Source organism: Aotus nancymaae, unplaced genomic scaffold (assembly GCF_030222135.1).
Source record: "Aotus nancymaae isolate 86718 unplaced genomic scaffold, 86718_ANA_hifiasm-v0.15.2.pri h1tg000041l, whole genome shotgun sequence".
Classification (NCBI taxonomy): Eukaryota; Metazoa; Chordata; class Mammalia; order Primates; family Aotidae; genus Aotus; species Aotus nancymaae.
In genome coordinates, this window is record NW_026988455.1 from 20,271,953 (window position 1) to 20,298,159 (window position 26,207).

General features: G+C 41.7%; 1 protein-coding gene across 2 annotated transcripts in view; it reads right to left on the bottom strand.

Moving 5' to 3' along the window:
- IARS1 (isoleucyl-tRNA synthetase 1) overlaps nucleotides 1-26,207 on the bottom strand; it is a 75,560-nt gene that overhangs the window by 35,903 nt on the left and 13,450 nt on the right. For both annotated transcript variants that reach the window (XM_012472202.3, XM_012472201.3), the window contains exons 8-20: nucleotides 25,682-25,769; nucleotides 25,348-25,408; nucleotides 21,553-21,648; nucleotides 18,342-18,464; nucleotides 17,810-17,901; nucleotides 15,926-16,024; nucleotides 14,152-14,278; nucleotides 11,529-11,602; nucleotides 10,976-11,170; nucleotides 8,637-8,723; nucleotides 5,913-5,996; nucleotides 4,631-4,775; nucleotides 2,482-2,602 (exon numbers count right to left, since the gene is read on the bottom strand). In XM_012472202.3, coding sequence (XP_012327625.3) covers nucleotides 2,482-2,602; nucleotides 4,631-4,775; nucleotides 5,913-5,996; nucleotides 8,637-8,723; nucleotides 10,976-11,170; nucleotides 11,529-11,602; nucleotides 14,152-14,278; nucleotides 15,926-16,024; nucleotides 17,810-17,901; nucleotides 18,342-18,464; nucleotides 21,553-21,648; nucleotides 25,348-25,408; nucleotides 25,682-25,769 — 1,392 coding nt within the window. The remainder of the gene's footprint in view (nucleotides 1-2,481; nucleotides 2,603-4,630; nucleotides 4,776-5,912; nucleotides 5,997-8,636; nucleotides 8,724-10,975; nucleotides 11,171-11,528; nucleotides 11,603-14,151; nucleotides 14,279-15,925; nucleotides 16,025-17,809; nucleotides 17,902-18,341; nucleotides 18,465-21,552; nucleotides 21,649-25,347; nucleotides 25,409-25,681; nucleotides 25,770-26,207) is intronic.

Sequence of the window (26,207 nt, forward strand, 5' to 3'; positions counted from 1 at the left end):
AAAACAGTCAAGTAAAAACAGCAGAAGAGGTAGTGAAAGTGTTGAGGAATTAGGAGGATTTGAAGGGTTTCCTGAAAAACTCAGAGGTCAGGCAGGAAATAAAGGGTGTTTAGCCAGTCGTGTCTGAGGCAAGGCTTATTTTAAGGATTCTCATTCACCTCCCCTTTAAATTAATACTCTGTTGCATAAAAACAAATACCAAAAGAGCAACACTTAGAAACAAACACAATTTATGATAATGAAAAGAATCCAGGGAGTTTTAATGAGGCCTCTGGTCTAAGCTAAAGAGATGAGAAGTTGCAAGGGGCAGAGCTGCTCTCTGTTGCTGTTCACAAAGACCAGAACTCGGGTGCCAGTGGGCTGAGCCCCAGGCCAGAGTCGTTAGCTGGTCACACTTTCCTCGACAGTTGATTTCAGTGACTGAGGTCTGCCTAAATGATTTCTAGGGTTCACACCACTTTTTACCTTCCAGGAAGCTCAGGTTTTCTATATTCTGGTTTCAACTCTGAGGGAATAATGAACCCCACATGCAATGAATGAACTTACAACATATGGAGGCAGCAGCAGCCACTACCCAGGCCACCGCCACCCTGTGAGCCAGGTCCTCTCACACCCACAGTGCTGCTGAGGGAGTGGAGGACATGAAGCTGACAGGCTGGCAGAGCTGGGACTTAAATATGACCCACACAACGTGGCTGCTGATCTCTAGTTTCCAGGCACATAAAGCTCCAGTCAGGGTGCACACTCTCCAGACCCAGCTTCAACAGGTTATGGCAGCTGCTCCAAGCAACAATCCCCACATTTCCCACCCACTTGGATCACCCAGGAGGGAAAAGCAGACACAGCTGTGAGCAGTCTGGGCCGACTGTGCTGGACTCCCAGTGCTGCCCTCCTCAGGGCAGGAATCAGCCTCACACTCACTTCCATCTTCATCCACGTCCATCTGAGCAACAGCTGGACTGTCACGATCCTTCTACATGTTTAACAAAGTGGACAAATCCTTTAGGGCGACTGATTAACAGTCTTTTTGTGCTACGTGGGGCAGTACTGTCTTTTCCAGGGACTGGCATGTGCCAGTACATAGGCTAATGGTGAATCCCAGGTCTGTGGCAGCCGCTGCTCTGCCCAACAGCAGCAGGACAGGGTCCTGAGAGAATGGATTTGCCTTACCTTCTTTCGTCCTCACTGTGACCCAGGGCCTCTGCCTGCTGACTTTGACTCTCTGAGGTGTCCCAGATGTCTCACCTGGACCTATGGTTGTAACTATCTGAAACCCTGAGGAACTCAACATAATGTAGTTTTGAATCTCTGTAAAATTACCTAACAAACTTACTGTTGTTAGTTAATAAAATATAGCAAAATGTCCATTTCATTACTGCTCTTCTGACTTTTCTAATTTTTCTAGAAAAGATGGGGACTATTCAGTAATAAAAATAGACCTAAAAATAAGTTATAAATATAATAATAACAAGTATTATTTATTGAGTACCTATTATCTGCCAGCTACTTTATGTAAATCATCTCTACTTAAGCCTTACAAACACTACTAGGCATTTTCCAGATAAAGACACCGAAGGTCAAGACAGAATGAATGAGTAGCATCTGATGGCACAATGGGGTGATTACAGTCAACATTAAAAAACAACTAAAAGGGTATAATTGGGATGTTTGCAACACAAAGATACAATAAATGCTTGAGGTGATGGATACCACATTTACCCTGATGTGAATTATTACACACTGTATGCCTGTCTAAAAATATCTCATATACCCCATAAATATATACATCTATATACCCATAAAAATTAAAAAAAAAAAAGAAAAAAAGAAAGAAACTGATGGTCAGAGTTCAGGCAACTCTCTGGATTGGGAACAAGTGGTACAGCTGGGCTTTGAACCCACAGCTGTCAAGCTCCAAAGCTCTTTTGTGGAGGGTTTAGCTTGCCAAGACACCCTCTAAAGACAGAATTCCCCAGGGCTTCTTTTTTTTTTTTTTTAAAGATGGAGTTTCACTCTTGTCACCCAGGCAGTGGTGCAATCTCAACTCACTGCAGCCTCCGCCTCCCAGGTTCAAGCGATTCTCCTGCCTCAGTCTCCTGAGTAGCTGGGATTACATGTGCCCACCTCCATGGCAAGCTAATTTTTTCTTTAATATATTTTTAGTAGAGACAGGGTTTCACCAGTGTTCACCAGGCTAGTCTGGAACTCCTAACCTCAGGTGATCTGGCTGCCTCGGCCTCCCAAAATGCTGGGGATTACAGGTGTGAGCCACCAAGCCAGGTCAGAATTCCCCAGGGCCTTGAAACAAAGACATTCCAACAATTAACAAGCCTTAACAAAACTACATTTGAGAGGTGAAAGGAAGTAATTATTTAATTTTCTGTATCTCTCAATATTTTCACTATGTTTATAGACAGATACATACCAAAAGGGCAGTTACAAAGAGAGTAGTTCTGGAAAGACAGACCAAGAGAGACTCACCTGCCATTTCAGTCTCAAAGAAGCCAATGAGAGACTGCATGAAGGACAGGATCCACTGGTCTGTAATGTTGGGGCTTTTTCTAACTGTGTTCTCATTGTAGAGAAATTCTATTTCTTCTTCCTAGGAATGAACAATCAGTTAAACATTTGCACATTGGGGTAAGTTACTATAAGGAAATAAACTTTTTAAATCACTTAAACAAAACCAAAAATCCCCATTGCCTGCTGGCAATGTGAATTTCTGATTTGCAGCAGTATTTTCAAGATAAGCACCAATGTGGGACACTAAGTCCTCAATTAATTACATTTTTCAGTGAACTGAAAAGAGTTTAGAAAAACATTACTTCTCTGCACCGAAGAGTAATTACTAATTGAGAGATATTCTAAAACCTTGTCAGAAAGTGTAGGGTTTAGTTACTTTAAACCTCAGGAAGGAAGGACAGTAAAACTGTCTAGCACTGAATAATTGTCTGCAAACTGAAAATGAGTACTGGGAAGTAATTGCCATGTTAAAGCTGTTCATTTTACCCAGAATGTTCTATCTCTTTTTGCTTTGCAAAATCATCCTTGATCTTAAGTCCCTGCTCCACACACAGAACTCATGTCCTGCTTTGTTTCTCTGGCAGCACCACAACCAGGCTGGCAGGGCAGTGATAATGTGACTCTTCCTCTAGGTTTAAGCCTTTGATTGTGGAGTCTGTATCTTGCTGGTATGTTCAGATGGGCCCTCACTGCAGGGAGCTTTGACACAGCCTGCATTTCTGGGTCCCACTCCAGTGGAGGCCTGCAGCGTACACCTGCCCAAAGACTGTTGGCCCTATTTGGCACAGAACCATATGCAGGGAAGGTAGCAGGGCTGCAGAGAGGAAGAATGCTGGGAGCCTGGGGAGGACGACTACCTTTCTCAATTCCTGCAGAAAGTCTACTCTGAGAGCCTCAGATGAACATGATGTGTCCTCATTAGCAGGACAACCAGAGCCCAAGGGGAGCAGAAGAGTGGGATAACAAGAGTTCATTTCTTCAACCAGCTTTTTGAACTGCTCAAGCAGGAATAACATCTCATGTTCATTCAACAGTAACTTACAAGCAATTTTACTTGTAAGCTGCTGGAGATAAGATATGCAATACTGGATCCCTGACCCCAAATCAGGTCTTGAAAGTCCATACAGGAAGATGTGCAATGAAGGTGATGGACCCTGACAGTGGTCAGTTGTGGGGCATGGAAGGTGGCCCCAGAGCAAGGGCTTCTCAGGTGAGAGAGTAACTCTTGGGTGTGGAGGTAACTGCCCTTGAAGTACACTTTCACATATATCACAACTGTTATTTGTCATCCTAACAACCCACTGAAAACTCCATCAAGAATTACTATTGCTCTTAGATTAGCCCAAATGCCACCCCACTGAGGGGCGCTCTCTGACCACCCACCTCAAGCACCCAGCCCTAGCTAGCTTCTGTGACTCTGTCTTCACTGGGTGCTCTCTCTAAAAGTAGCTGACTCTTTACTATCTCTCCCAATTCTCACTCCACTGGTTCCATAAGGGGGAGGGGTGTCTCACTCAACATGGCGTTTCTGGTACCAAGAACAGACTGACTAGGCTGGATGCAGTGGCTCATGCCTATAATCCCAGCACTTTGGGAGGCCAAGGTGGGTGGATCACCTGAGGTCAGGAATTCAAGATCAGTCTGGCCAACATGGTGAAACCACCATCACCAATAAAAATAGAAAAAAATTAGCTGGGCATGGTGGTGGGCTCCTGTAATCCCAGCTACTGGGGAGGCTGTGGCAGAAGAACTGCTTGAACCCAGGAGGCAGAGGTTGAAGTGAGCCAAGATTGCACTTTTGCACTCCAGTCTGGGTGACAAGACCGAGACTCCACCCCTCCCCCCACCCCCCAAAAAAAGAACTGACCGACTAAACAACTATATAACACAACCCTTCTGCAGGTGACGCCCCATGGTCCCGGCATAGCCCAGACCCCAGATACCTTCCCCACCTGTGCGTATGGCCTCCCAATGACTCTAAGTTACTGGCAACAGGCAGCAGAGAACAGCAGCCCTACAGTCTCACACAGAGCTCCACCACACAACTTGGTGAAGGGAGCGCTGTGGAGATGTGGCAGGCACATATGCAGTCCCCTGCAGCCCATACCTTCTGAAGCCTCACAACGTTCTGGATGAAAAAGCGGTAGGCATTGTACCATGGGAGCAGTACATCCTTAAGGACGTCCCGCACACCTTCCTCTTTAAAGCGGAGGTTTTCTGCTCTCACCACAGGGGAGTTAATCAGATATAATCTGGAAGAGGGAGAAAAATTGAACAAAAAAGATGCTTAGATAGTAAACCAATTATTACTACTTGAAACATCGAGAGAGCAAGATGAAAATCAGCCTACTTTCTATGAAAGGGGGAAACTATGAATACTCTTTGAGTGGTCAATTTAAAAGTCACAAAACTCACTCTCGCTTTGTGTAAGAGACCTAGCAAATTATAAAAGGCGTATATAATCTGATAATAAAATATGGCACCAAAATGCATCTTATGCCAGTCTCACTGCAGGACCAATGGGGTACACTAGTACCAAGAGGAAGGCTGGCCTGGTCCTTGTCAAGAGCCACTGTCTCCTTCCCATGGACACGACCTGCACATTTGCTGACTGCAGACAGAGGAACTCATAAGGAGCAGCCTTCACAGAACAGAGTCTTGACATTTAGTGGGCAGAGGTCAGGGATGCTGCTAAACATCCTACAGAAAATTACTACCACAAAGAATTACCCAGCCCGAATGGCCAGCAGTGCCAAGGGTGAGTCTAAGAGACAGTGGAGAGTTGGGGGAGAGCCCCACACTAATGGCTCCTGGGCAACACAGGTACTGTATGAAGGTGCTGTGTCACAGGCCTGGGAATTGGTCTCATGTCAAGGAGAAAAAGATGCTGTACAAGATCTCTAGGTCCCTTTCAACTTGAGCGTTGTGTGATTTTGTGATTACAACTAACTCAAGCCGTGGCTCAGATTTCCCCAAAAGCATTTCAATATTAGTTTTTTATTAGCTCTAGCATAGATATATCTCACATGGCTCTGTAAGTACAAAATTAAAATAAATGATGAAAGAGAATTCGAATACTAACAAGACAGGGAACCTAGAAAGGAAGTAAGGCAGAGGCAATCTGCATCTAGCCTGGGAAGGACTTGGACAGCTCGACAACACCCAATGGAGGTTCTCTTCCCTAAAAAGACCTCTAGGTTTAAAAATGCCTTTATTATCTAGAAAACTATTTGGGCAGTTGAAAATCAACAAGCATACCAACATAACACCCAAATTATAACAGAGATGTGTTGTTAAAAACCTAACTATAAACCAATTCTGACTAACAGTATAGGAGAAGCTTACATAGAAAACAATAAATACACACAAGGCAAAGCACCGGTTTGTACCTGAGCGCATCAGCACCATACTTCTGGATAATGGAAACTGGATCTGGATAATTCTTTTTCCGTTTGCTCATTTTTTGGCCATCACTTGTAAAACAAAAGGGAGATGCCAATTAAGTAAGTCAATATCACAGATGATCTTGATATAAGGATATAAATCATTTGCAAATAGGAATACAAAAAAGGAAATGGGAAGGAGTAACTTAGAAGTTAGTGTTAACAGGCCAGGCACGGTGCCTCACATATATTAATCCTAGCGCTTTGGGAGGGCAAGGCAGGTGGACCACCTAAGGTCAGGAGTTCAAGACCAGCCTGGCCAACATGGTGAAACTCCGTCTCTTACTAAAAATACGAAAATTAGCCAGGCATGGTGGTACACACCTGTGATCTCCACTACTGGGGAGGTTAAGGCAGGAGAATTGCCTGAGCCTGGGAGGCAGAAGTTGCAGTGAGCTGAGATTACACTACTACACTCTAGTCTGGGCAGCAGAGCAAGACTCCATCTCAAACAAGAAATGGAAAGTGTTAAGACATATCAGTAGGATATTTTAATATTTGCAAACTTCTTCTTGAATATCATAGTAAGTCCATGAGGAAGTTTCAGGGTAGACTGAAACAGGAAGATGTTTCAGAATATGTCCCAGAGAAATGAAAATTTACATTATCATAAAAACCTTTAAAACAATTGTTCATAACAGCTTTATTCACAATTGGCAAATGTTAGAAGCAACTGAGATGTCCTTGAAGAAGTAGATGGTCAAACAAACCATGGCACACCCATAATACAGAATGCTACTTATCCATAGAAAGGAATGAACTATTGGTACGTGCAGCCACCTGAAATCTCAATGTAATTATGTGGATTGAAAAAAAGCCAGCTGGGTGCTGTGGCTCAAGCCTGTAATCCCAGCACTTTGGGAGGCTGAGACAGGTGGACAACCTGAGCTCAGAAGCTCAAAACCAGCCTGGCCAACATGGTAAAACCCTTTCTCTACCAAAAATACAAAATATTCGCTAGGTGTGGTGGCGCATGCCTGTGGTCCCAGCCACTCAGGAGGCTGAGATGGGAGAATTGCTTGAGCCTAGGAGGTGGAGGTTGCAGTGAGCCAAGATTGCACCACTGCACTACAGCCTGGGTGACACAGTGAGACTTCGTCTCAAAAAAACAGAAAAAGAAAAAAAGCCAATGCCCCCAAATTAGTTACTGTATGATTCTATTTATATAACATTCTTGAAATGACAAAATTACAGAGATGGAGAAAAAGCCAGTGGTTGCCACAGATTGGGGATGACAGTGGGAAGGTCAGTGGGGAATGAATGTAGTTATTAAAGGGCAATGCAGGAGGGAGCCTTTGGCGTTGAAATCATCCAGTATATTGACTGTGCTGGTGGATACAAAACCCTACACATGTGATAGTTGTGTATAAGTAAATGCATATAAGCAAATAAATATATGTAAAACTAGGGAAATCTGAATAAGATTGGTGGACTGTATCAATATCCTGGTTGTGATATATACTGCAATTTTGCAAAATGTAACCACTGAGGGAAACTGGGAAAAGAATATAAGGGCTCTCTATTATTTTTCACGATTGCATGCAAATCTGTAATGATCTCAATATAATTTTCCATTTTTTTTTTTTGAGACGGAGCCTCACTCTATCACCCAGGTTAGAGTGCAGTGATCTTGGCTCACTCCAACTTCTACCTCCCAGGTTCGAAAGATTCTTGTGCCTCAGCCTCCCAAGTAGCTGGTATTACAGGTATGCACCACTGCACCCACTAATTTTGTATTTTTAGTAGAGATGGGATTTCACCAAGGGCAGGCTGGTCTTGAACTCCTCAACTCAGGTGATTCACCCACCTCAGCCTCCCAAAGTGCTGGGATTACAAGCATGAGCCACAGCACTGGGCTCTCAATACAATTCTCAATTAAAAAAAAAAAAGGCAGCACACATACCACAGAGGCAGACTGCCTGAGTTCAAAACTTGCATTTACCACTCATTTGCTGTGTGTCCTTCTCCTGTGTCCCTCAGATTCCTCAAAGGTCAAAATGGGGTAATTATAGGACCCATCTCAAATGGTTCCGAGGATTAAATGAGTTAAGATGTGAAAATGCACACAATGGGGCCTAGCAAAAAAAAGGATGCACAAAATGTTAGGTGACATTCTCTTCCTCCTCACACAGCATATAAGGCAGGATTTCTGTGTGGGTAAATATTTCATTTAAATTTTTGTTCATATTTATTTTTATCCTTAATGACTAGAGGTAATAAATGAAAAATGAGACTCCTTTATAATATTAAAAAGCGGGAAGTAACACCCACTGGGAGGAAGTTTTAGATGAGGAGAATGGGATATGGTGGCAGAGCACCTGGGTTGAACCTGGTATGGCTGTCACTAGCTTTGATCCTGGGTACCTCTGGTCTCTAGGACCCACAACTTCCTCATGTGTTAAAAAAAAGGACAACAAAATCTACATGAAAGGACTGATGTACGGATGAAATAAGATGTAGAAGCAAAAGTACTTCATAAAATGCTAAGTTTAGTAAATGCTATTTAATTACCAGTAATATCACTAAGTAGTACTATGTTACTAGTAGTAGCACAGTCTGAAAGTCCTCCCCTTCCTCCACCTCCATCAGGCTTAGCTCTCATGCACTCCTTCTTGAGAAACAGTGGAGACAAAAGCTCCATCCATCACTACAACAAAGGACTTGACCTACCTTGCTAGGATGAGCCCATTCACAATTACATTCTTGAAAGGCGGTTGTCCAAAGAGGGCTGTGGCCAGCACCAGCAGGGTATAAAACCTAAAAAAACCCCAACAGTTCAATAAAAATAGAAATGAAGTCCAAGTATAAGAAAGAAACTATATTTATTCATTGAACTAAATTTCTATTTTTGATAAATCATACTATTTGATAGTCACTTAAAGCAATGATTCTTAATCCTGGTTACCGGGGGGAAAAAAAAAAAAAAAAAAAGAACAGAGACACAAGACCCACCAGAGATCAGTCAAATTACAGTTTATGATTTGAAAAAAAAACATGAAATAAAGGTCTGGAGTGATTTACTGACCATTTCTCTGCTACCAGGTCTTCCAGGAAGTCAATGTGGAAAGCCACAAGGTAGCACTGGGTGGCCTTTCAGGACAACCCAGAAGCACCTGGCTAAAAATGAGGGGTGGCCCAAGATCATATGGGACAGACAATCTGATGACAAAAGATGCAAAATGCACTCTCATCCAAAGTGATAAGGCAGACTAGAAACTGCTTTTATTCTGTAAAATGTTGCATACCTCATTTATATGCTAGCTTGTTCCCCAAACGAACTCTATCATATCCCTGCTCTGTCCTGGGGGTGATGCTCTCTTGCTTCCCTGCCCTAGTCCAGCACTCACGGAACATCAAGGGACATGAGCTGAGGAGACCAGACCCCATGGTTAACATAAATACTTGTCCAGATATTGCCCACTCCAGTTCTAAAGGAGAGCTGGGAGGAGCCCTGGTGCCCAGGAGAGGCAGCCCAGGCCTGAGGGATGGAGAAGGAGGCAGGCAGCAAGAACACAGGACCCATATGAGGATTGTTACCAGCTAACGGACGTTGTTACTCCTCAAAGGAACAAGCTCACTGGTAAGGCATCCAGCCCTTTCTAAAAATAGAATTTTTTTTCTGGGTAGCTGTTCCTATAGACAAAAAGGATTGGAATCTGAAAATACCACATTCCAGAACATGAAGACTTGAATTCAATGATTACCCAAAGTTGTCAAAGGAGAAAATGACATCAACCATTCCTCAAACAAACCCCTGCAGAAACATTACTCTGAATGTTTAATTAAAATCTGAGGTGGGTGCAGTGGCTCATGCCTGTAATCCCAGTACTTTGGGAGGCAGAGGTAGGCAGATCACTTGAGGTCAGGAGTTCAAGACCAGCCTGGCCAACATGATGAAACCCCGTCTCTACTAAAAATACAAAAATTAGCTGGATGCGGTGGTGGGTACCTATAGACCCAGCTACTTGGGAGGGTGAGGCACAAGAATTGTTTAAACCCAGGAGGTGGAGGTTGCAGTGAGCCGAGATCACACCACTGCATTTCAGTTTGGGCAGCAGAGCAAGACTCCATCTTTTTTTTTTTTTGAGACGGAGTTTCGCTCGTTACCCAGGCTGGAGTGCAATGGCGCGATCTCGGCTCACCACAACCTCCGCCTCTTGGGTTCAGGCAATTCTCCTGCCTCAGCCTCCTGAGTAGCTGGGATTACAGGCATGCGCCACCATGCCCAGCTAGTTTTTTTTTGTATTAGTAGAGACGGGGTTTCACCATGTTGACCAGGATGGTCTCAATCTCTTGACCTTGTGATCCACCCGCCTCGGCCTCCCAAAGTGCTGGGATTACAGGCTTGAGCCACCGCGCTCGGCCAAGACTCCATCTTAAAAAATAAAAATAAATTATGAGAAAACACTGAACATATGTTAATAAAAATAAATAAATAAAACCTGGGTCAGCAAAGCCCATCCATGGAAAGAAAGTAATTCACCTTTTTCCAATTAAGAAGAACTGCTTTACTAACGCGCCAGATAAATCAATGCTCAAATCCTCCCCCATATGTATATTATTAAAAATCTGGATTTTTTAGAATGTTGATTTATAAGGCTAGCCTCCATATCTGAGCACATTTCCAACTATTCCTCAAATTTATAGCACCCAACCTACTGTCTTTTATGCAAATACTCATTACACATTTGAGTAAATGATCTCAAGTGAGTAAGCCAAGAACACATATTGATTTTTATTATTTAAACTTCCAGTATAACATATATTCTAAAACGCCAGCGAGATAATTCAAACTGTAAAACTATAGCCCTACTGTAGTGAGAGATTCCTACTCAAAAGGCACTTTAATGTCCATGCTTAGTGGTAGGTGGCAGAGGGCAGGAATGAAGCCTGTCTTATTAGCCACAGTCTCCCCAGCAGCAAGTAGATAAATGGCAGGGACTTAGTAAAATATTCCCTAAATAAAATAAAATCAATAAAAGATGTGATGGAAGAACAAGGAAGCATACCATCCTCTGGTTTGGTCGATGCCCTCAGCAATGAAGTCTGCAGGAAAAGCATCCTCAAACTCCCTCTTGTTTTCAAATGGATAATGAACCTGAGCATAGGGCATGCTGCCACTCTCAAACCAACAGTCAAACACTTCAGAGATGCGGTGCAAGGATCCTTTCCCACAGCGTGAAGGAATGGTCAGGTGGTCAACACTGACAAACAGAAAAGTAGCCATTTCTATTAAATATAAGCATAACAGAACTTGAAGTTTAACTGCCAATAGGAAACATAAAACTCTGACAAGATATAATACATTTGTAAACAGAAACATCAACAATTCTCAAAGGCTTTCCGAGAGCACCATGAATCCCTCCATCTGAAAGGTTATGCACCATTCACCCCACATTTCATAAGGACAGAGGCCATAATACCACAATATGACAATGAGTCATCAACAAAGTACTTCAGCAAACTAGTCACTTCCATGTATATAGCTCTGTAATCCGCTAGAGAGCAGGTCTTAATAGGAGAATGATAAAACTGAAGTGAATCAAACATTTGGAAACTGACCTCTCTCTGTGGAGATCTGAGATCTTTGCTCCCGAGAGTTCTTCAAGTTCTGCCACTGACCCAATGCACACTACCTGTCAAAAACAAAGTTCAACAGCAGGAGCTCCTTAGAGCCAAGCAGAGCATATACTGAGTTCATTCACATAGTATGCACGTTTAGGTTGAGAGAGAGACTGATGATTTTCTCTTTTCTTTTTTTTTGAGACAGGTTCTCACTCCCATTCCCCAGGCTGGAGCGCAGTGGCGCAATCACAGCTCACTGCAGCCTCAGCTTCCTGGGCTCAGGTGATTCTCTCACCTCAGCTCTCAAGTAGCTGGGACTATAGGCAGGCACCACCCAGCCCAGCTAATTTTTTTGTATTTTTTGTAGAGACAGGGTTTTGCCACGATGCCCTGGTCTCAAACTCTTAGACTTGAGTGATCAGCCGGCCTCAGCCTCCCAAGTGTTGGGATTACAGGCGTGAACCACTGCGCCGGGCCTGAGACTGATGATTTTCTTTAAAGGCACATTAGGCACATTAACACAACAATCTGAGCTGAAGCGTAGTATTCACTAATGTGGCTTCTCTCTCATGAAAGACACAGCTTAGTCTCTGAAGAGGCCAGTGTTGACACTGCTCCTTTGTTTCCATGCCAATACCAGAGGGAGTCCCTACCTAGAGAAAATCTTAAATATTCATAGCCATACTCTCAACAGGTAGTAAGCCTTTATTAAGCACAGATCATCAAAGTAACCAGCATAAGTGAAACATCTTAGATTATTGCTCTAAGCATCTCAGTTTCTTCCTGCACCTGAATCTAGCTAATTAATCTAGAATCTTCCCAAGAAAAAGCTAGAACTAAATTAAAGTCATACAGTGCTTAATGACAAGAATACATTCTGAGAAATGCGTTGTTAGGGTGATTTCGTTACACAAACATCACAGAACAACTTACACAAACCCAGATGGGATGGCCTAAAACACATCTAGGCTATATGGTGGAGCCTATTACTTCTAGGCTACAAACCTGTACAGCATATGACTGTACAGAATTCTGCAGGCAACTGTAACACAATGGCAAATGCTATGGTTTTCATATGGTTTGTCTGTTTCCAGTAAATCTCATGTTGAAATTTAATCCCCAGTGTGGTAGTATTGACAGATGGGGCCCAAGGGGAGGTGTCTGGGTCACAGGGTGGATCCCTCGTGAACAGACTATGCTCTCCTTCAGCAGGAAGTTAGTTCTCACTCTATTAGTTCCTGTGAGAGCTGACAGTTAAAAAGAGCCTGCCCCCACCCCACCTCCCCCGCTTCTTCTCTTGCCATGTGATCTCTGCATACTCTGGCTCCTGTCCAGCCTTCCATCATAAGTGGATGCAGCCTGAGGTCCTCCCCAGATGCACATGTCTAGTCTTGAACTTTCCAGTCATCCAGAATCATAAGCCAAATAAACTATTCTTCTTTATAAATTACCCAACTTCAGGTATTCCTTTGTAGCAACACTAAAAGACTAAAACAGCAAGTATTTGAGTTTCCTTTTTTTCATTTTTTTTTTAAATTCAAGTATTTGAGTCTCTAAACATTATCAAACACAGAAAAGAAACAGTAACAATACAGTATCATAACCTTATGAGACCACAGTGAGGGACGGGGCTAGCTGGGGCACTCAGAATGGAGGGATCATCTGACAAGGGCCACACCAGTAGGAGCTGCTGTGGGTTCTCATCCAAGGAGCTTCTGCTCCTAGTGAACACTGGTGGCCTCTTTCTCTGCCCTTCCTACTCAGTCTTGAAAAGTCTTCTGATTCAGCTACTTCACTGTTGCCTTTCAGGTCCCTATGGGAGATTCACCAAGGTGCCTAGGGTGCCACTGCTCGTCACTGCTACAATGCTGTCAGCATTGGACAGAAGGCCACACAGAGATCTATCTGTATAGTAAGTTCTCACCTAATATCGAGAGGTCCCAGTAGCAGGGTCTAACTGGCGTGTACCACCATGCCTGACTAATTTAATAAACAGTTTTGTAGAGATGGCACCCCACTACATTGCCTAGGCTGGTCTCAAATTTCTGGCCTCAAGTGATTCTCCTGCCTTGGCCTCCCTAAGTGCTGAGATTACATGTGTGAGCTATCACACTTGGCCTAAAGTCACAGTTATCAAGAACCTCTGTATGACATTAAGCGAGGAGATAGTATATACACATACATCTACATATCCACACGCACCCTCTCATGCACTTGATTCTAGAAGGTAAAGGTCTGCAATGCTTTGATAAATTTCTTTTCAAGTTTTCATTTTTCATTATCTATAAAGTCAGTTTAACCATAAGCTAATGATACAACTTAACGCAGGGGGAAGAAAAGACATTAGAGAAACACAAGAAAAAAACATTTGAAGTGTGGATTTCCCAGAGAAAACTGTATCCTTTTATTTTTTACAGAGGAAATTCTATATATTGTATTTAATTCAAGGGAAAAGAAGTTACAAACCCTAAAAACAGACTATTTTATGTCATGATTCTAGGAAGGAATAGAGGAAAAAAGATGAAACAAGAAAGTAGCGAAGAAAAAAGAAACCCAATTCTTTTTCATGAACAAAATGCTTTAGCAAAAATCAACACAAGGGAATACTGCCCCGCCTCACCTCCTCAAAGTCATTGCTGATCCACAGTGGGATAGGGGTGCCCCAGTATCTGTTTCTGGAAATTGCCCAGTCACGCGCATCTTTCAGCCAATTTCCAAATCGTTTTTCTCGCACAAACTCTGGGACCCTGCAATAAACAGATCACATAACCAGTCACATAAGAATATTACTAATTCCAAATTGTAAATTATATCCATGTGAGCCTTCGTGTAACGTTTTGTGGAGCAAACACTCTGGAAACATGGAGCTCACTTCAAAGAGTGTGTCTTCTGCTGGGCGCGGTGGCTCACGCCTATAATCCCAGCACTTTGGAAGGCCGAGGCGGGTGAATCACAAGGTCAAGAGATCGAGACCATCCTGGTCAACATGGTGAAACCCCGTCTCTACCAAAGAGTGTGTCTTCTAAACGCACAGCATAGCACACGCAACAGTCTGTGCTGCCATCAATGACCTACATCCAATAGATAACACCACCATAGCACACAGGCCTCCCATGTCTTCCTCTTCAACTGTAGTATGGCTGCCACATACCTCTAACCAGTCACCCTTACTCCAGCCAGCCTCATCCCATACAACTCTAGTCTTTACATTATCCTCACCACAGCAATTTTACTGAACTCCTTAAGCAAAGGCTCCAAACAGGCCAGGCGATTGGTAGCCGTTCTAGCGGCCCCCACTATAGTCTCCTCTCTGATCATTCTTGGTCTTGAATTTCAGGCTCCGACAATGAGGCAAGTTCCCTAGAATCTTTCTCACTTAACTACCTTTGCCCATGCCTGCCCTGTGCTATGCAGCCTTCCTCCCCTCTGCATCCATCCTCTTGCATCCCTCCGACTCCCAATGCTCTTTATTCCTTGTGGTTCAGCTTTGCGGAAATCCTTTCCAAGCACAAGGCTCAGTCAGGGTAGGCTACCAAACCTTCCCTTCTTCTCTTGGGCACTACAGTTACTGCCCTTTACTTCAAAGATAAGTTTATATGCCTGCACCCCCTCGAGGTTATCTTATTAATATTCTATATCTAGTATCTTACACATTAGGAGAACTAATTAGCATATTGGCTCTAAAAATGAAAAGCTGTCTTTTGATAAATCAGGACCACTCTGCTAAGAAATATTAGAAAGTTACAGTTTATAAGCATTTTCCTTATTGTCCTGAGATTCTCCTCATTCTCCTAAATACAAATACAGTTTTCTAATCTAGTTGGGTCCTTGTGAAATGAAGTGGTGATTACCTTTAAAACTCGTAGTGAAAAACATTCTTCTGAAATACATAGGTTCAAGCCTTGTTTCATTTTGTACCCAGAGGCTGAAATGATACCTCTTGGGTTATCACCTGCAGGACTCATATCAGCTGAGGAAAGCAAAGGTTTCTGTGCTTAGAGCTTATCCATAAAGCCAAGCACAGGGGACATTATTCCCTACTGGACCGACAACAGTTAAGTACACATGGCATTTGAAGGTATATCTGAATATGACTATTACTGAAGGCTAGGGTACAGCCACATTTTTCCAAAGTCATTTCATGCCATAAATCAAACAAATGTGAGTTTCTCATTTCTACTGAGTTTAAAAAGAAAAATACTCCCTTATATACTTTATCGCAAGAAAGATATTACTTCTGTTCTGTAACATTATTTGAATTATTTTATGTTCCTAAACACACAGAATAAAAGATAGCTATTATAATACACAATAGAAAATGGATTTGGGGGAAGTGTAAAACACACTAATGACATGACAAAAGACACTATGAAGAAACACATTTTACTACTCACCAGTAGCACAGGTCATTGTTCCTTAGGAGCTGGTCCACCATGTTCTCCACTCGCACAAACCAGCTGGGCACCGCTTTGTAAATGAGGGGAGTGTCTGATCTAGGGAAGCAGAAACACAGACATAGCTGCTCAGGTTGGGACTAGCAGGCACCAGGGTAAGACCTACTTTTCATATTTTATTGACGGCATCATCACCTACTTGGCCTTCTACTAATACTTATTTTTGTTATAGATAAAAGCATCTAAGTCTTCGAAATTGGTCATCTCTTTCCACAATAGTAAGAAAGGCAAAAACTAATATAAGAACAAGACCAGGAAAAAAAAATATAGTTCTGCTGGTGACAATTGTCTAAGAAACAATGTCAACTTCAACATCAGCACAGAAGAGGCAATGTGAAAACCAAATATGATGCAACTGAACATTTCATGTTCACCCACGCCTTTACAGCATGGGCTTACATTAAACATTAAAATCACATTAAATTTTTCATTAAATTCCATTACAAAATTTTAGAGATGTTTCTCAACCTAAAAAAAGTGGCCACAACACAAAACAGATTTGTACAGGTCTATTTTTCTCACACAGTTCCTTAGGAAAGTAAGAATTTTAAGGCCGGGCATGGTGGCTCACGCCTGTATTCCCAGCACTTTGGGAGGCCGAGGCGGGTAGATCACGAGGTCAGGAGATTGAGACCATCTTGGCTAACACAGTGAAACCCTGTCTCTACTAAAAATACAAAAATAATTAGCCAGGTGTAGTGGCATGCACCCGTAGTCCCAGCTACTCAGGAGGCTGAGGCAGAAGAATAGCTTGAACCTAAGAGATGGAGGTTGCAGTGAGCCAAGACTGCACCACTACACTCCAGTCTGGGCGACAGAGCAAGACTGTCTCCAAAAAAAAAATAATAATAATAATAAAAAAGAATGAATTTTGGCCATTCACAAAACTCTCCTAGACCAGGCATTGTGGCTGGCTCATGCCTATAATCTTCGCAATTTGGGAGGCCAGGGTGGGAGGATCATTTGAGCCCAGGAGTTTGAGACCAGCCTGGACAACATGGTGAAACCCCCTTTCCAAAAGAAATGCAAAAACTAGCCAGGTGTGATGGCACCACCTATATAGTCCCAGCTACTCCGGAAGCTGAAGTGGGAGGATTGCTTAAGCTGGGAAGGTGAAGGGTACAGTGAGCCATGAATACAGCACTGCACTCCAGCATGGGGAACAGAGTGAGACACTGTCTCAAAATAACAACAAAAAACTCAACTCTCATAAAAATGAAGTAAGAAGGCAGCTTCCCAAACCAACTCTAAATGATACAAATGAGATGAACACCACAAATATGGAACAGGCAAACATAGAAAGTGTAAGCACGGATTGGAAGCTCTAGCTACAACACAGTCTTTGTTTCTTCTTGTTAAGATTCACTCGGGGTGGATGGCGAAATATTATAGCAATATTAGGAAAGGTTGCTGTGCATGGTGGCTCACACCTGTAATCCCATCACTTTGGGAGGCCAAGCTAGACAGATCACAAGGCCAGGAGATCGAGATCAGTCTGGCTAACGTGGTGAAACCCCGCCTGTACTAAAAATACAAAAAATTAGCCAGGCGTGGTGGCATGCGCCTATAGTCCCAGCTACTCGGGAGGCTGAGGCAGGAGGATTGCTTGAACCTGGGAGGCAGAGGTTGCAGTGAGCCAATATCACGCCACTGCACTCCAGCCTGGGTGACTGGGTGAGACTGCCTCAAAAAAACAAAACAAAAAAAAAACACACAAAAAAGAAATATTAGGAAAGGTCATAGGTTTTAGATTAATCTTTAACCTTTCCTAATATTTCTATAATATTCTGCCAACCACCCCAAGTGAATCTCAACACTTCTGACCTCCAGCAAAAAGGGTAGCTGTGAGTGAAGGTGCTGGCAACCAGTAGTCGGCCTTGTTCCTTCAAAGTCTTGATGATACTTTTGTCAGCATCCTGTTAAAAAAAATTAAAGTTTAGCCATTAAAACATACTGTAATATTTAGGAACAATGTATTACTAGAGTCTGATATTCTGTTATGAATAAAAGGCACAAAGATCAAATATTAATTATTTTTAGTCACTAACTTTAAGTCAACTACATTCCACAACATTTAAGGTCATAAAATTTTCTTTCTGAAATGATTACCCCAAGGTCACAAAGTTGCTTCATGAGGCATAAACTGGAGCAGTTTTTCTGATCTCTCCCTGTGAAATTACAGCATGCTTCCTCTACAGATATGAGACCCTCTGAATGTAACTGATAACATCTTTACTGATTTCATGTGATGACAAAACTAAATAAAAACAACTTCCTAGAAGAATTACAATTATAAACCATGATGGAGAGTAATCAAAAGTAACAGACACCCTTCTATGCCATATTGATTACAGACCTTCACGTACTGTCCAGCGAAATGTGTCACCTCTGCTGTGAAGCAGCCTGATGCATCCACAGGGCAAACGGGGAGTGAGTCTTTCCGAATAATGTTGAAGTCCATACAGACCCGATAGTCATCCTGAGAAAAGGCAAAAAGGAGAGAAGAATAAAACAGTCTAAGTACAGGTGTGGGGAAGAAGCATGAGGTAATAGAGTCCCAAGATAGTTGTTCTATATTATAACATAAACACGTCATTAACTTTATCCTGTTAACTGAAGGTAACTCAAGACCATTAGGAGAATCAGAGCCTCACAGTTGGACAGGGATTAGATCACTCAGTCCAGTCTTCTCAAATATTATTTCCCAGACCTCTATATGTACCTGAGTATCCACTAAATCAGAAGATAGATGACACACATGATTTTTTTTTTAAGTGAAAGGAAGTTAATTAAGAAAGTAAAGGAATGAAGAATGGCTACTCCATAGGCAGAGTAGCCACACATGAATGTTTTAAAACTAAATCAAATTTGGTTTATAACAGTAGCACACACAAAAAACAAAATACACACAAATATAAGGCATGGCCTGTTAGTATTACATGATGATTGATGTACACTTGGATTTGCACCCTCTCAAGGAAGACCCCAAAGGATGGCAACACTGACCTAAAAATCCAAAGTATTTACTTCTCAAATAAGCAAACTGGGTCTCAACTGGCATAGCTTTTACCATGAAGCTTCAGGAATATATTTTGAAGACTGTTAACAATAGAGCAAGTGCATAGCAAAGTGCTATGTGAGACAGTATTCTGAGCACTTTACACATGCTCACTTACACCTCACAATGCTCTTAGACAAAGTGGCATGAAAACAAAACAAAACACCTCCCAATGATCCTACAAAGAAGGCTTTCACCAGGTGCTCCCCTTACACAATTAGCAATCATTTCTATTTTACAGATAGGAAAGTCAAGGTACTAAGAAATAACTTAGCTATGAAGCAGCAAAGCTAGCCTCCAGAGCTTCACCACTGTGCTATGATGCCTAAATATAAAATTAAAGAGACTGCCTTATGTTAGTGAAACCACACTCTGGATTGACTCCAAGACAAGCTGGAAAGCGGACATGTTTCCACCTCGATCTGTGTTCACCTCTCCCTGTGCTGAGGCTGACTGGTGTGGTGTCATGTGGGTGGACAGGAAAAGCCCCTAAGTGCAGCAATTTGAACTACTGAGTATGGAGCAAGTAACTCTACCCAGCGCATTAAGCTAAGAGCAGCTTTCCTAAATGCATCCAGAACAAGTGATGTTCAACATGATGTCACACAAGTGCACAGACTCTGCAGAGATCAAACACTACCTTGCCTAGCAAAAGAAGGCCTCTCAGAAAATGTTTACCAAGGTGGGGCACGGTGGCTTACACCTGTAATCCCAGCACTTTGGGAGGCCAAGATGTGTGGATCACTTGAGGTCAGGAGTTTGAGACTAGCCTGGCCAACATTGGTGAAACCCCATCTCTTCTGAAAGTACAAAAAATTAGCCAGGTGAGGTGGTGGGTGCCTTTAACCCCAGCTACTTGGGAGGCTGAGGAAGGAGAATCGCTTGAACCCAAGAGGCAGAGGTTGCAGCGAGCCAAGATCGTGCCATTGCACTCCAGCCTGGGCGACAGAGGAAGACTCTGTCTCAAATAAAAAAAAAAAGAAAGAAAGAAAATGTTTACCAATTGGGGTTAAAGGCTATAGTTTAAAGAATAAATCTTCCATAACATTAACCTGCATGGTGTTCAGAATCTTCTATAATATTAATGTGCATGGTACTCAGAGTGATATGAGATATAACTCTAGAGTTAATGACAAACACCTACATTTAAAAAGAAAACCTAAACTACAATTCAAAACCAAGAAGTTACCTTTTTAATTATCTATCAGTGGGGTAACCATACTGGTTGACCCTAAAATGATTATGAATAGTATGTGACTAGTTCCTAAAACTCTTAAGTAGTATTATCAAGAATACTTCCTTCCATCAAAATTGAATATGGACCAGGTATTGCATGATTATTAAGGAATTGCTGACTTTATTGGATATAAATAATGGCACAGTGGCTATAGTGAAAATAAAAGTCCTTATTAGTCAGAGATGCAGCTAGAATTACTGATACATGAAAGACATGATGTTGAGGATTTGCTTCTGAATCCTCCAGCCAAAATAAAAAGTGTGGTACTATACGGAGGAAGAAAACAAGAGAGATTACCAAAACGTTGAGAACGCAGCTGGATGATGTGACAAAAAGAATTATAATATTTTCTTCTGTGTATGTTTCAAGATTTCCAGAATAAAACTTCAAGTGATGGTTACATTAAAAGCCCAGATTTTACCACTACAAATCAATGTAAAAAAATGTACCTGTACCCCCTATATCTATAATAAATAAAATAAAATCCCAGAGATTAAGCATAAAAGCAAAATGGTAAATGAAGACAGACTACTCCCACTGCCTTTTAGAACAAAGTCACATTTCCAACGCCTCTCACCAACAAAATGATCAAGCCTAGAGGAATGTGTAGGTGCTACACCATGCTACAGAGGAGGCAAAGGAAATCCAGAGAGGCCAAGCAACTTAGCCTGGAACTGCCTGTTAGTGGCAGCACCATGATTTAAGGTGAGAGGTGGTTTACTGCAAAGCATGTGCCTTTATGTTATTCTGTTTTTATTCACACACAAATTACATGAAAGGGAAAGTGTTTTTAGAAAAATTATTCTGGGCAAAATATAAAATTAACTGAAGAGTACAGTTTTGAGAGGAGAGGTCAAATTCCCCCTTCTGATCATGTAGCATTTAATTAAGAACACAGCAGAGGTGATGGGAATGGTGTGTATTTTGGTGGCTGAGGCACCTGCACATCTCTAGATGCCTGTCAAAACTCACAGAACCGTATACCAGAAAGAGTTTACTGCATGAATGAATAAATAAAGACACAGCAAGGCACTGTGGCCTTTTAGAAAGAATAAACGACTGGAAGTGGTCCTGAATTTTACCCACTCTTTCCAGAAATTACCTTAGGATGAAAGGGAATTGCAGATGCAAATTTTATAAGCCATCTTGCAGGCAGTGAGTCAGAAAAGAGGCCAACCTGGTGGCCCAACATGATGAGACACGAGTCAGCATCTGTGAAAAGTGGCCACCGACATACTTTTCAAATATATTTGCCAGATTTATGCTACTCACAGCACCAAAGTAAGGAGCTTGGTGGACAACCCCTGTGCCTTCTTCTTCCTTCACATAGTTGTCAACGAGCACAGTGAAAGCGCCATTCTCTTTACACTGGAAAAAAAAGTCAGCAGGCTTCAGGGATGAAACATTACTATATTACAATGTTAACTTCGTAACAGTTATTCTTAAAAACCTGGAAACACTTTCAACACGTAAAATTATTTCCAGAAATATTAGAGAAAGAATAATTCAGGTTGGGAAGAAACATGCTAATTCAATACATTTTTCCCATAAATAAAAAGTTACTACTTATAAATCAAATAATTATCTGGAGACTGGCAGATAAAAATTTCTAATTTCCTTGGTTACAAACTGATTTTTTTTTTGTTTTTTGTTTTATATTTTTCCTGAGAAGGAGTCTTGCTGTCACACAGGCTGGAGTGCAGTAGTGCAATCTTGGCTGACTGTAAATTCCGCCTCCCAGGTGCAAGCAATTCTGCAGCCTCAGCCTCCTGAGTAGCTGGGATTACAGGTGCCCACCACCAAGCCCAACTAATTTTTTTTGTATTTTTAGCAGAGACAGGGTTTCACTATGTTGGCCACGCTGGTCTTGAGCTCCTGACCTTGTGATCCACCTGCCTTGGTGTCCCAAAGTGCTGGGATTACAGGTGTGAGCCACGGCGTCCAGTCCAAACTGATGTTTTTCATTAGTTCTCCCTTCCCCCATTTTTGCTCCTAGTATGCAGTTTAGGATATTCACTTACTGATACATTTTCAATCACTGTATATGTTTTGCTTCTCTTTTTCCTTTTAACTCAGCTCAAGTTATTCAGTTATAAAGGCAAATCTGGAAAGGAACAGGTGGGAGCCACAAGTAGTATGTTCTATTTACAGGTAACTCCACCACCTTAAGACTCAGGGGAAATGTGTTCAATTTTATTTTCTTTGCAACAGCAATATCATCACGTTAATACATATAATGCTAATAGACCTCCTCTTTCTACTTTCCTCTCTTTACATTTCTTTCCACAAACCACTGTTTCTGCCAAACTGGCCCTTTGATGGCCTTCATTTTTGCATTGGTTAAAAAGTATTTTCACATTTAACTCCTAAAATCCTATGAAAAAGCTATTAGTATTCCCATGTCTTAAAAATATTCTGGCTGTATTTGCATTTCACAGATAAGCAAACTCAGAATAAAGATTAGTCTTTACCCAAATCACACAACAGTGATGAAACCACGACCTGAAACAAGTCTTCTGGTTGCAAATACAATGTTATTTCAACTTCATCACAGCACTCTGTCTCTTTGGAACTTAAAACTAAACTTGGAAAATAACCATAAAATTTCATTGCTGTAACCCAAATAACCTTGAAACATTTTAGAAGTTATGGTATGGCTGGGCGCGGTGGCTCACGCCTGTAATCCCAGCACTTTGGGAGGCCGAGGCAGGTGGATCACGAGGTCAAGAGATCGAGACCATCCTGGTCAACATGGTGAAACCCCATCTCTACTAAAAATACAAAAAATTAGCTGGACATGCTGGCGCATGCCTGTAATCCCAGCTACTCAGGAGGCTGAGGCAGGAGAATTGCCTGAACCCAGGAGGCGGAAGTTGCGGTGAGCAGAGATCGCGCCATTGCACTCCAGCCTGGGAAACAAGAGCAAAACTCCGCCTCAAAAAAAAAAAGAAGTTATGGTATGATAGGTGCTAAAATTTTGATAGTTTAAACAGAAAGAATACATGGGTCCTTAGAATTACATGGATACTTAATTACATGTTCTACACTTAGAACCAGTATAGACTAAGTCACTGCATCTTGTCTCTCAGGGTCCACCTGGGGACTATCCAGGCCATGGCTGGGCTGCTTCCACCCAGGTCAGTAGATACCAACCACTAGGAGCAGCAGTGCTGCTCCATAGGCAATGTCTGCTGACACAGCTTCCCTTGGTATTTCAGAACAGGTATACGTCAGTGAACATCAGATGAATTCTGTCCTGGGTCAAACGACTTACAGTACTCGTCTAAAGTCACCGAAGGTCTCAGGTAGTTTAAGAAGTTTATTTAATGGGTAGGTGTTATTCAACTGGATATGTACCGAGTGCATATTCCAGACAGACCTCTATTTAACCTAAAGTTCCTGTCTAGTCTGTCCATGTGCATTTTTTCAGAGGGTTGAGCTTTCTTTGGGTTCTCAATAGGGTTTGTGATTCATAAAGGTGAAGTGTCACTGATCTAGTGGAAGAGATTTTAGATAATAAAAAAATACAACATAAAACAAAGTATGTTAAGATATACGATAGGAGAATGAAGACAAGACATTTCTTCAAGGGAGAAGCCAAAGATGCATTTCAGAAAACTTGCAGATGACATCTGAGTTCAGACTTGAAGGGTGAGTTAACTTAGCATATCTACACATGAAAAAAAGATAAAGACTTTTAAAATGGTAGGAAAACTTAATAAAAAAGGCAGGGAAGCAGGAAAGGAAAGAGCCAGTTTGATCGAATAAAGGATATGTCTAAAGTAGCATGGGAGGATGTGGTCAGGAAGCAGGTCTGCTGCACAGCGACTGAGGAGGGCATGTCTCGAATGCTGGGAAATAACTAATGCTTGTAGGGAGGAATGGGATGAAGGCAGAGCATATGGAAATCCACTGGGCAGCAACGTGGGAGGAAGAAGGCCATTATGTAGGCAAGAAGAAATGTAGAAAAACAAGAAGCATAAAAGCGAAGAGGCAGGTAACAGACACACTGTGGATAGGGCCCAAACCATGGAGGTCTCCTGAATCAACCAGATTCTCCCTACAAGGAACGGAAACAACAGAGGGTTCAGCAAATGGCTTTTTTTGGGGGATGGGATGTAAGTGATTATTATTTCCACATTACCAATAAAGCTAGGCCTGCTTATTATCTTATTTCAAGATCTTTAAATAAGGATGGAGGAATTCCTGCTTGACAACACTCTTTTGGTGAGGAAGTCTGGGTGACAGGGTTTGCACCTGCAGCTGTGGATTCTCCATTGTCGGAAAATAAAACCACATAAAACAACTTTATGACTCTGAAGAAACTAAGGTGCTAAATGTATGAGCCCTGTCGTGGTACCTAGATTTAAATACCTGCCTCATTAACCTCCTTGAAATAAAATTGGTTTACTTTACTCATGATGTTTTATTCTGATGATTATCTTAAATTTGTCAAAAAAAAAAAAAAAAAAAAAAAAAAACCCTAAATAAATGCCCTGGGTGATATGTAGACTACATGTAATAAAAATATACACATAAAAATCCAATCAAATGTAAAGTGATTATTCATATAATTTGAGAAAAATATATTAAAAAAAAAAAATCACAGCCAGGTGCAGAGGCTCACGCTTGTAATCCCAGGAGTTCAAGACCAACCTGGGCAACATAGTGAGATTCTGTCTCTATAAAAAATAAAAAACTTGGCCAGATGTGGTGGTGGTGTATGCCAGAAGTCCCAGCTATTTGGGACAGGGGGCATCACTTGAGCCCAAGAGGTTGAGGCTGGAGTGAGCCATGATTGTGCCACTGTACTCAAGCCTGGGGGGCAGAGGAGAAAAAGAAAAAGGAGAAACAGAAAAAGCCTATTTAAAAAAAAAAAAAATCCTCTAAAACAAGAAAGCAACACAAATGATTTAATTTTGTTAGCACTAAAGCAGTTTTCTGGATTCAGGTACACTCATACAAGCAATATTACAGTAAGGTAATGTGAATTCCACTTATCACCTCATCCCAGCTATCAAATAATCAGATTGTGGAGAGCCCCACAGTAGCAGTCCCTAAGCTTACCTTCACAAAATAGTCAAACAAGGGCCTGTACTTCTTGCCTTTAAGATAGGCACCAGGAAATCTAGAAAAGGAGAAAGGCAAACTCACAATTAAATTAAAATCAAATATGAGGCTACAGCCCCATCAAGCCAAGCCACCACTCGCCTCTGGTTTGCTGGCTCCTTAGCCATTAATGCTATAATGTGTGACTGTAAAGTACTTAGTGTTAGTACTTAAAACTAAATTTGAATAATGCAGCTTTTGGATGATAAAGCTTTTTCTTTTTAAAACTAAAGGCACACCCAGACACATACACCCCCATACCCACCCACAGAGCAATTATTTGAATATTTACCTTTCAAGGATCTCATAGTCATTCTCCAATTTATAGAGGGCTGACAATCTGGCTTCCATTAAAATGAGTAATTTTCCTCTGGCAACATCTATGAGAACAAGGAAAAACATGGACATGGGTGATATTCTGAATTTGGCTGATTCTAAAGACATGCATCAAGCATACTTTTTTCCCGAGGAGCCCCTGTATCATGTGCCTCTAGTGTGCCCAATACTCACAGAGAAATACTGCAAAGAACACTAAGGTATACTGCTTTCCAAACACGAAAATGACAAAAACATCAAATGCACTTAGGCAGTTGGTAGTTGTTATTTATCACTCCGATATCCATTTTAAGTAAATTATTCTTTATTTTCTCCTTCATAATGTAAATATGTGAATGTTTAAAAATAACACTGACAAAGTAGCTCACAACATAATTGCCATGTAATATCACCCCCTCTCAGACATTCTCATTTGGGCATTTATTGATCCAGATATTTTTCTACGTAGATACTAACAAACACATATGCAAATACGTACATTC